Source organism: Pimephales promelas, chromosome 4, assembly GCF_988280905.1.
Source record: "Pimephales promelas chromosome 4, fPimPro1.hap1.1, whole genome shotgun sequence".
Classification (NCBI taxonomy): domain Eukaryota; kingdom Metazoa; phylum Chordata; class Actinopteri; order Cypriniformes; family Leuciscidae; genus Pimephales; species Pimephales promelas.
The window spans coordinates 30,196,740-30,208,892 of record NC_142772.1 but is presented as its reverse complement, the minus strand read 5'-3'; the positions used below and the strand labels follow the sequence as shown (position 1 = coordinate 30,208,892).

At 39.6% G+C, this 12,153-nt stretch overlaps 1 protein-coding gene across 1 annotated transcript in view; it reads left to right on the top strand.

The window, feature by feature from the left end:
- The window catches only part of ar (androgen receptor), a 67,318-nt gene that overhangs the window by 15,939 nt on the left and 39,226 nt on the right, over window positions 1–12,153 (top strand). Inside the window, exons 2-3 of the mRNA XM_039650027.2 lie at window positions 3,251–3,402; window positions 10,039–10,155. Coding sequence (XP_039505961.1) covers window positions 3,251–3,402; window positions 10,039–10,155 — 269 coding nt within the window. The remainder of the gene's footprint in view (window positions 1–3,250; window positions 3,403–10,038; window positions 10,156–12,153) is intronic.

Genomic DNA, 12,153 nt, shown 5'->3' with positions numbered 1-12,153 from the left:
GTGAGCGCATAATGAGCGCGCTTCCCGTGCGTGCGCCTATTTGAAATAACGACCTCGAGCGCAAAAGACGCAATACGTGAACTAATCAGGAGACCCTCTTGACATCGCTTCTGTGAACGGCTCCTTCTCAGCAAGCAGGGGCGCCATTGCCAATAATTGAATCGAAATGATAAAAAATAGAAAACCTTCGCGGCACAGAGGATTTTTTTTAACTGCTCGTGCCGTCCCCCCATGTGACATGAAGAAATTCCGCCCCGGGCGACTGCCCGGTTCGCCCGTGCCTAAAACCGCTACTGGTCAGTGAAAATAGAAAGTGAGAGCAAACCAACACCACAGCATGTGTGCTGTTCTTACTGCTCATACTCGGAACCTCAACGTGTCTGTATTTTTAGCCGTAGTGACCTTCTTAAACATGCCACTGAATGAGGTCAAAGCAATAGGGGACACTATGCTGATAGTGAGATGTGAGAGACACCCGGACCCTGTGATTGATATGGCTTTTTTGGCTTTTTTACCACAGCTAGCTGGTCAGTAGTGTTAGTGAAACAACCAAAAAGCCTCCAAAGAATGCCAGAACTCCTATACAACATTAGAGACATTTTACCCATTTTGCTGGAGTCCCCTGGAGTCTGGCCAGAATTCCACAGAAATCTCTGCAGCAGATTTCTGTAAAATTCTAATGCTGTGATTTACAAAAGTTCCGACAGTTACCAATAATATTATTTGTATAATAATTCTTTTAACACATTTAACCATTATAAAATCTTTTTGGCAGAATTATACAGATTTTGCAACAATACAGTTAACCCATGGTTCAGAGTTGGTTCGGTTCTATGCTTAGGCAATAGGAACTGTAAACGATTTATTGGAATACTCCTTTATTTTACTTAAAAGCTAAAAGTCCACTAGTTCCTAGTGTATTATATAATATAAAATTAACGAATTCCTAAATTTTGAAAATAAACATACACGTGAAGTTGGTAAACATATGATGATGGCGCCGCAAATATGCTGTCATGTTGGAAGTGTTTCCGTTTGAGTAGGCTACATGTGTAAAACAATGCCTATACACAGTCATTTTTTTGTTTACCGTTTTTTCTTCTGCTGCATTATACTCAACGACAAAACCGAAATGTCCCCACACCACGGATTTGAAAGACGCCGGCGCTTCCTCGTACTATAGCCTCACTTCACCGCCGCTCGCCATGTTAAAGTGCGGAATGACGGTTAAGCCGTGCGCCGCCTAACTTTAATGGATAGTGATTGAATATTTACTCGTGGAGAGGAGTTTTCTCATTTCAGCTCGTAGACTTACAGGCACACACAAACAGTCAATTTGGAGAGAAATAAAATGCACATAAATTATTCAAACGTAAACCGTATTCACAAGCACGTATTGAACTGTGGATGTCGTACCTAATGGTTTAGTATTATATTGAGAATTGTGGTATCCCTACAATCAACGCAGATAATGTGGAAAAACGTGTTGGTTCTAGGGTTCAAGTCCTTGATTTAAAACAAAATCTTTGATTGAAATGTATCTGTGGTGAGTTAAGCCGGGGCATATTTAACGACTGTTAGGCTGAACACTGTCTTTCTGCGCGAGACTGACTTTCAGAATTGACTACTGATCACAGAGCTGTGCTGCACTGACAAGCTGCACATTAATTACTGCAGTAATTGCAGCCTTGCAAATCACGTGCGGTTCAATTTCGATTAATCGTGAAGCCCTACTGCAATTCAACTGAACAAATATATCACCTCTGGGTTTAATATATATATGCACTTAAGACAAAACTCACCATGTTTATGAGGAAACTTACCAAAACAGCATTTTGACATTTAGTGTATAAGCTATTTGACCGTTCAGGCTCAATCAGAAGCCCACAGTATACTTTACTTTTGTGTACAGGGTCTCTTTGGCTTAATGCGCTTTTAATGGCACTGTTTAGTCAGGCACGTATCACAGTTTAGCAACAGTAGACTGCATTTTACAACACTCACTTATTCAGCTGGTTTGGATGTTAAGTTTGGCTAAGGGAGGAACGAAAGCGCACCACTGAATGTGGCAGTGGCACAATAATCATTTTACCTCAATTATCTTGTTTTCATAATCGTTGGAAGCCAAAATCAAAATCGAAAATCAATTTTGGTTTACTCGCACAGCCCTAGTTTCAGTCCATATATTTGTAGGTTAACATAGCTGTTTATTACTCTATACTGAAATGAATTTATTCATTATTAAATACGGTATCATTCTTATGTAAAGTTAGTTAAAAAAATTGTACACTAGATTATTCTAAAGATGTTCAATAAATAAAAGAAATCTCAAATCTAATGCACACAAAAGACAAACTAATCTTTGAGAAGATATTTTCAAGTTGAAGTGAAAACAGAGAGAGAGAAAAGAGAAAAACTAAGGTGACAGTGAGATTTCAATGAGTTTTTTTTTTTTTTTGGTTTGGACTGAAATAATGCATCGCCTCAGCTCGCTCGTCCTTTTATTGTACTCCTTTACACAAAGATGTAAATGTACAAAGTTTGACCACTTGTTCTAGACAGCCAAGAAAATATCAGAAATATGCCCTTCTCCTAATCTCAGTCATTTCGTTCACTTTTCCTTTCTCACTGTGTGTGGTGACAGAATTGGCTGCCATCATCAGAACAGAATAATGATACTGAATGACTCTCTTTAACTCAGAATCTTTCCATCATTCCTTAAGCAATAAAGCAGTTATTACCCTTTTTTAGAGACCTGACACTTGCATTAGGATAAAGTCACCTCTACTTACCTCCATCATTTGGCCACTGACACACAGGCACACGTACCATCTTTCAATTGTGCATTTTCACTGGGAATGTCATCTCTGAGTGCTGGACCTGCAAATGACATGGTACATTCTAATTTAAGAAGGGACAATTGATGTAAAACTTTAGAGATATTCAGCTGCGACCTACCTACACTATTTTTTTATTCTGTTCAATTATGTGAATGTGCATGTACATGTGCATACAAATACGCACCCATTACTCGTATATTTCTGTGCTTGTTTGGATGAGAGCTGGTATGCTTGTCCTGTTCAAATTACTGATAATGGATCACATATTTGTTCTTCACAATTGACATTACAGTGAAAGAACAAGTTCCATGTTTGCAGTATATTTGTTTTCCTCTGCTGATATAAAATAACAGAACATTTATGTCAGTGTTTTGTCATGCCATTAGTTTATACTGTGTTTTTATTTTTAGGTTTGATGCGGGGCGGAGTGACATTTTCCCAATGGAGTTTTTCCTTCCTCCTCAAAGGACATGCCTAATCTGCTCTGATGAAGCTTCTGGATGTCACTATGGAGCCCTCACTTGTGGAAGCTGCAAAGTGTTCTTCAAGAGAGCTGCTGAGGGTAACAAAAACACACCCATTAATAACAATAACAAGTCTGGCTTTGGATTGTATTAATGGATAAATATATTCACCATATGGGAAGATGGTATTCACTTTAATTTGAGCTTTTAACTACAACTTTAAACTGTCATTAAATCTAGTCTTTTCACAAATGAATTTACTTTTGATCATGTGTCTAGGACAGCTTTTAAAGAGAGAGAGAGATAGAGAGAGAGAGGGAGAGAGGGAGAGAGCAAGTAGGCAACACTTTGTGTCTTAACTACACAAATTAGGGACACATTCTTTCCCTGTTAGGGAACCCAAAAGAATGTGTTGCAGGATAAAAATAAAATATGTACAACATTAGAAAGTACAGACTTGGCTTTGATGTGTGCAAAGACTTGCCATAAAAATATCAGTACAAATGCAAATTTTATACACTTTGTGTGATACTCACACGAAGAGACTTATCCATCGACTTGAGCATTATTCATGTCTCTTATTCCTTTCCTCCCCCCAATGAAAATGAAGTAAGAAATGTTTATTGAGCAGGAATAAATTGCATTACAAAATGTATTAAAATAGAAAACAGCTATATAACAGTTTAATTAATAATGTTTAGGCTATATAAACCAATTTTCATCATGGAAATAAATCTACTTTAAAGGGTTAGTTCACCCAAAAATGAAAATTAAGTCATTAATTACTCACCCCCATGCTGTTCCAACCCCGCACGACCTTCGTTCATCTTCGGAACACAGATGAAGATAGGCCTGAGACGAGAGTTCAAGAGATTTCCACGACGTATGCGTGAGAATTGCGATCTCCTTCAACAACTTCAGTTCAGTTCTCGCACATGCGTCGTGGAAATCTCTTGAATTCTCGTCTCAGGCCTACAAGGAAGAAAGGGAATAGTCAAATAAAGTCGTTATTTTTGTTTGTTTTTTCGCTCAAAAAGTATTCTCGTCGCTTGATAAACTTATACTTGAGCCACTGTAGTCACATGGAATATTTAAACATTTTCTTCAATGACTTTCTGGGCCGTCAAGTTTCGATCCCTTAGGCAGCCTATGTAGCATTGATCCACCTCTCAAATTTAATCAAAAATATCTTCATTTGTGTTCCGAAGATGAACGAAGGTCTTACGGGGTTGGTACAGCATGGGGGTTAGTAATTAATGACTTAATTTTTGTATTTTTGAACTAACCCTTTAAGTGGCAGAGTAAAATACACTTCTGATAAACTGATGACCTTTTTGCTTTGAACACTCACCGAGATTGTAGAACAAAATGACACTCGGTTACTAATGTAACCTTGGTTCTCTCTAGAAGAGGGAACGAGTGTTGCGTAAGCTAGCTTATGCTGTGGGAAAAATTCCTTTTCTCGAAAATACTGAAGCCAAAAAATTATCCTTTTATTTTTTCATTTATTTAAAAGGCATTGTTGCACAGAGTAGACCTAGGCGAGGCAACTCATGCGTCTATTGGTTGCTCTGCGGCAAATGCTGCAACCTATCAGTGGACTGATCGTGACGTAAGCACCAAGCGCCCTCCCGCCAAAATAGGCATGGCTTATCTCTATAATCCAGGTAGCATGTTCTTTGGTTTTTTCACACTAAAGCGAAACCAGAACACAGCTCTAGCACGGCGGGGTTCTAGCACGCGCTCACAGAGAGTGCATGCAAGTCACCCACTTGCTTGACTGAAGCGAGAGCCATTAGAAAAATGGTTTTGAACGGGAGACATCGCAAGTCCACTGACTGAAGTGGCTCGAAAGGGTCGCTCTTCATAGCCTCTAGGACCATAGAAAGGTCCCAGGCTGGAACCACAGGGGGCCGAGGAGCATTTAGTCTTCTAGCCCCTCTAAGGAAACGGATGAGAAGATCATTCCTTCACCGTGACTGGCCATGCAAAGGTTCTGTGAACGCTGCTATGGCTGCAACATATACTTTGAGGGGGACCTGCCCTCGACCAGAAGCTCTTTGAAGGAAGGAGAGAATCCCCGTAATGCCACAGCATTGTGGGTCTAGGTTTCGAATCAGTAAATAAACTCCCTTTGCAATCGTGACAGTGGTGTCATTTGTTCAATGTAGAACCTCTTTTATAAATTTTATCAGCTCTTTAAAGGTGCCAGAGTGGAGACATGTAGGCACTGGGGGCTCGAGAGTCGACTCTGACTCGAATACGGGACTCGAGACTCGAACTTGAACTCAGGTAATGGTGACTCGACTCGGACTCTTCTTTGGTGACTCGGACTTGGACTCGAACACTGGGACTCGAGACTCGACTAGGACTCGACAGTTGGTGACTCGACTACAACACTGCCGTGCGGGTGCCAAATTGCGCCCCTGGCCTGAGAGAGGAGATCCTTTCTCAATGGAATCGGCCACAGAGCCGAGCTCGTGAGCTGCATGAGTTCCGGGAACTAAGCTTGGTTCCTCTAGAACGGCGCCTCGAGGAGCATTGAGCACTTGCTCTCCCTGATTTGCTTAATCACCTGTGGTAATAGTGCGATCGGGGGAAACGCATAAACCGTGTGGCTGGGCCAGCGTGTCCCTGCTCTTCGTGAAGAATATTGGACAGTGCATGTTCTCTGCTGATGCAAAGAGATTGGTATCCGCTCCGCCAAAATTATCCAACTGTAACTGGACTGTCTGATGGTGCAGAGACCATTCTCCTGGGGGAACATTGTCTCTGGACGGCCTGTCCAGTCCCACATTCTGGTGGACCGGCACTTGCGCTGCTGTGAGCAAGCACAGATTGTGCTGGGATTACACCAGAAGGCATTCTGCCAGTGTATGAAGGTGTGTTGACATTACATTACAGATGATCTTGTAATGAAATAAAGAATGAAAAAACTATTGCTTTTTGTTGAATTTAGGCAGACCGTTGACCGTACCGTACCATACCACTCAGTGGAAACCAGCCAAAATATAGAGGGAGAATGACACCAAGGCTCTGGTCGCTGTGAGTGTGTGGCACACAGCTCGCAGAGTCTGCCAAAGCGTGCATAAAAGGACAGAGCTGAGAGCATCACATTTACATTAAGATAAACCAGAATAAAAATAGAGAACACACACACACACACACATACACACACAGAGAATACTCCAATTAGAGGAGCTGTTAACGTGGCAAGCCAGTCCGATAGGTCACAGCACTCACTCTGGGCACTCGACGACAGAGGGCTTGTCCCGCCGATTGTGCTGTTCGACGGCGCGGCTTCTCCGGAGAGTCAGCGATGTGAAGTGGACACCTCGCTGAAGAGATGAAAAATCGAACAACACACTAACTGGACTCAACTTATGTAGAGCTAAGCCATGCCTATTTTGACAAGATGTGACGCGTGAGGGCGCCTGCACCCTCATTGGTGCTTACGTCACAATCAGTACACCAATTGTAGGTTGTAGAATTTTTTCCGCAGAGCAACCAATAGGTGCACGAATCACCTCGCCTAGGTCTGCTCTGTGCAGCAATGCGTTTTTAAATAAATAAAAAATAAAAGGATAATTTTTTGGCTTCAGTATTCTTGAGAAAAGGGATTTTCCCCTACTGTAAGCTAGCTTACGCAACACAAGAGTACTCTCGTAAGAAAATTTATAGTTTAAAGTTTAGAGGAGTAACAGTAAGCGCGTTTCCATTACAGATTTGCGCAAAACTTTTGCAATTTTTTCTATATGTCGATAAAAACCTCTTGCGAAATGACGGCGTTTCCATTAACCAATGTTATGCGACTAAAACGTCTTTTTTTCCTCTCGCGATAAGTCATTCCACAAGGTTTATAGCCTATATCACAGCCACCGTATAGACATTATTATTAGGCTATTACTGGAATGAGAAGTGGCGTGTTATCCAATCGTTAATGGCAGGGAAAGACACAGAGTTCCTGGGTGTTTCACCCTCATTTCTGCTCCAAGGTATTGATTGTGGCATTTCTTTGAGGTTTAGAGTCCAGTAGGCTATTCCTGTAATTATTGTTTCTTTTATGAATTTAATAAAGAACTCTGTCTCGTATTATGTCCAAACTGTCAGTGTACTTGCATTCGTTTTCCCTTATTTAACCTGTAATTGCAAAACGAAAAATGAACGGTTGTTGTGTTTTTAAAAAGGCAAAGTTGAACACCAACATTTTAGTTTGACCTGTAGACCTACACCAAATGCTGCGAAAAATATATATATCGCCGAATTTTCAGATATTTGTTTATGACTTTTTGCCCCTTTATTTAACATTTAAAATATTCACAAATTAATATGGAAAAAATTTGATTTTTCTTAGCCTGGGAAAACCCAGACAACTTCTGGCAAATTTAGATTTGCTCTGAAAGTTAGTCTGGCAAAGATTCAAACCCATTTCCAGTCCGCAGAAATCGCGGCACCAATCAGAAACGTTGGGGCGGTCTTTACACGATGACGACAACGCTGGGATTTTGAAGCAGATTTTGTAGCCTACATTACAAAGATGGACGCCGCCGTCGAACATCACTCGCACGAATCAGCTATCGCATCTGTTTTTAAGCGATTTGAACGTTTCCTTTTTGTTAAAAACCGAGCAAAGAACAACACTCGGAGATGTTTCTCCGCCGGCCGCCGCTCTGCAAACGTCATCTCCTTCATCGCTCTGATTGTTTTTAGGTGTACCCACGACATCTGATGCCCCTCTGGAAATAATTTGTCTATGACGCTTTGCCAGACTCAGTTACAAATCTCAGTTACAACTGAGAATGGTCTGGTTTTAAAGAGTCCCTATCATAGCATTTGAAATGTTCCTATTTTTGTTTTAGGAGTCCCCAAAAACAGTTTAACATGCATGCAAGGATAAAAAACACTTTATTTGTCTTATAATATGCATTTATTTTTAACTGATTTGCTTACCGACTCCCAAATGATTCGTACAACGACTCATTTTTCCAAACCACTCCTTTGCGTGACGCTAATTGGCGGTAATTGTTTTCTAAATCAGTTTCGCCTAAAAACATATCTCCATCTCCGCTGTAAGGTGGATGCACCTTTAGAGAGAAATGTACCTTTCATACGGATTACATAATCAGAAGGTATTAGCTTTCGATTCAAATTTGTTTGTTTTAAATCGGACATTTAAAGCTTTTGTCTAAAGGCTATATATTGTTTCAGTTCTCACGCTTCAGTTCTCTGAGATCATGAAAGCGCGCCTGATGGTTTTAATTTATTTTACAAAACCATAATGTTTTCTTGTTATTGTGAGATTACGCAAATAAAAGTAGTTGCGAATAATGTATTATTATATTCTGTATAACCAGAAATGAAAGAGTATTTTAAGTTGTTTCCACTGTTGATAGGAAAATGCAAGTAGCCTACTTGCACCCGCGCCTCCCTGCCATTCAGTGCGCGCTCCACACTCGCACACACACTTGGATATTTGTCAAAATATTGTGTTTATTTGTGATAATTTTAGCCCTATTATTTCTTGTATTATGAATGAAATGAGACTTGCTTTGTTGATTTTTTGGATAAAAGCGTCTTCTACATATGTAGCCTAATAATGTTATAATAATGATGATAATTATTATTATTATTTGCGGACACGGACCCAAAACACTCCGCGTCTTCTAAGTGGGTTGACTGTAAATGCGCAAAATCCATTTCCATCCATTGCAGTTTTGCGAAATATTCCTTTTTCGAATTGCCTGAAAAACCTCCTCATGCGAGCGTAAAACAGGAGTTTTTGCGAAATTGACGTGTTTCCATTGTGCTTATTTTCATTTCACAATTTCAATTTGCGCAATTTGAAGGGTAATGGAAATGCAGCTAATGTACCTCAGTTTAATCAAACAAAGAAATATCACACACTATTATGTTTCAATAGGTGTCAGTTGAGACATAGAGAGACGTGGGACAATATACTAAGAGAAGTCTTATACTGGCCTCCTTGTTGTAATTTTTTAGATTTATCTACTAGGTTAGAGGGGGTTTTCTAAATATGTGCAATTTGTGAGGTGAAGTGTGCATTTTTTGTTCAACTAGCAAAAAAGAATCACTGTTTTCAAACAGGTTTCCTGGGCACAGACAAAAAGTATTTAAAAATGAAATCTAATTACAGTTTGGCATTATTCAAAATCTGATTAGTGCTGTGTTATGGAGTATTTTTGTAAATCTTGTGTATTTTACAGTATATTTCTTGCATTATACATTTTGATTACATTGCTTTTGTGATTGATTTATTGTTGATTAGGTTTTACAGCAGTATTGTTTTTTTTTTTTTTAACTGTATACATATGTCTGGCAGTGGATGTCTGTCACATCTCACATTGTATTTTTATGTCAGCTCTGACTGCAGTTGTGAAGGTTACTTCAGTTGTGGCTCTGTATTCCTGATTAAGACCCACACACACACCACAGAACCTCTTGTCAAATCTCACTGCACTTTTCATTTGGCTGTCGTCGAGTGCCCAGAGTGAGGGCTGTGACCTATCGGACTGGCTTGCCATGTTAACAGCTCCTCTAATTGGAGCATTCTCTCTCTCTCTGTGTGTGTGTGTGTTCTCTATTTTTATTCTGGTCTATGTTTTATCTTAATGTAAATGTGATGCTCTCAGCTCTGTCCTTTTTTGAAGCTTTAATATGGCTGCCAATTGTCTCAAATTTTTATAACTTCTGAAGAGCATCTGTTTATCTTTTAGGGAAGCAGAAGTATCTCTGCGCTAGCAGGAATGACTGCACCATAGATAAACTGAGGAGGAAGAACTGCCCGTCCTGCCGTCTGAGGAGGTGTTTTGAGGCTGGGATGACCCTGGGAGGTAATTCATATCTGCTTTATTCTTATACACTGTATAGCGGTTATAGGGATAGTTCACCCCCAAATTAATAATTTAATTACCCTCATGTTGTTCCGAATCTTTAGGATTTTCATTCTTCTATGCAGCTACCAATTTTACATTTTGTTCAAATTTTGGAAATTCTTCAGGTTTATTTTTGCATTTGTACAATAGTTAATTGTGACCACAGCTGTCTAAAAAACTGTCCAAAAATCACGGTAATTTCGACTTGAGTGCTATTTGCAAAGTCTTTTGAAGCCTTACTATATTTTATATGTGTGATTTTTATGTGTGTGGAACGGGACAAAAATTTAATTCACTTTTCTTCCCCTCCAATGGGCACAGAACTGCTGTGAATCATCCAGTTGTGAACCGAATCAGTCCAATTTGTGAGCGAATCATTCAGTTTGATTTGTGAAACTCACAGTCACTTAGATCAATCATGGAAAAGAACTGACTCAAAAGAACAATTTGTTCACAGAATGACCTGAAATGACCTTAGCAGACAAGAATGATTTACATTTCAATAATGACATTGTTGGGTGAGCTATTCCTTTACAGCCCAGGCATAGTAATGAGACATTTGCTGGCTCGATCACTGCAAGGAGTAAGCCATCTTACCCTAGGTTGTCCCTTTAAGTCGTGGAAACAAATTCCACTAGCCCTGGTTGTGTGGTGATATGTAGAATTTAATTTGATTTGATGTGATATAACATGACAGATACCTTAAAGGGATAGTTTTTGGTATATTCTAGCTTACCCCAAGGGCATCCAAGATGTAAGTGTCTTTGTTTCTGCAGTATTTTCAATTTTGATATTTTTAGGTCAAACCGTTCATGTCTGTCAGTCATATAATGCTGGTCTCTGGACACCATCTCAAAGAGCATGCACAGAGAAGTCCAAATTAAACATGATTTAATGACTCGTAAATGTAAGTACACATTGATGGCCAACGAAAAGATACGAAACGAGTGGTTTGTGTGAGAAAACAAACACTATTTATATAGTTTTTACCTCTTGTAACCACAGGCGCGGGCGCTTCGGTCTGCGCAAGCGCTGGAAAACGCCGGAAGTGATCCCTCGCGCGTGTACGTCAAAAATGTACATTTTAAACAAACTTCAGAAGGTACATTTTTCACTTAATCTCAAAAGATGAATTCAGACACGGCTTTAATTTGCTTTTCTTTAAATCTCTCACATTGCTTCATGCAGCCTGAGTCAGTTGCCAGCTAACTGAAGAGTAACTCACCAGTTTTATTTACTCGTCCAAGCCAATTCTTACCGGGATATGGCACCTAGCTGGCAAGAGTTTATTTTGGACCCTGTTTGTGTGTGAAGCTCTGAATCTTTAGAGATATTGAGTTGTGGTAATGCAGTTATATAGCAGCTGAAACATTTTAAAGACTGCTTTGAGAGAGAAAAAGAAAGAATCCATGTGTCTTTAAATCATCTGTTGGGAACTTACTGAAGTAGTGCAGTCAACTTTGCATCTCTCCTTCTTAGACACTCACTGATTAATTATTGATGAATAATTAGGGTGTTTATCTCTCTGGACTGCATTAAGAGGTCTCCCTCTCTTAAGGTCTTCCTCTCTCTCCCTGTGGGCTTTCACTAATTGAATTCATTTTCATGTGATTTGCAGTCAGCGATGGATAATGGATCAGAAGTAATCGAAGCACAGCTTATTGCATGCTGACTTTATCAGTTAATTTTCAGCATACTTATCTTTCATGAAAATATATTTCATTTTTGACGAACAGGAGCTGTAAATTATTCCAGAGAAGAGGGACATTTCAATTCATTAGGACTTTTTAAAAGTGTGTTTTAAAACTTTTTTTTTTCTTTTTTGTGAGACTGTATACAGTAGGTCACTGGGTAATGATATCCAATCAGCTTGATTGTGATCAATGACTCTTTCTCTCTCTTTCTTTGAATGGATGAAATTAACTCAGGTTGTGAATCAGTCTCCATCTGACTCAA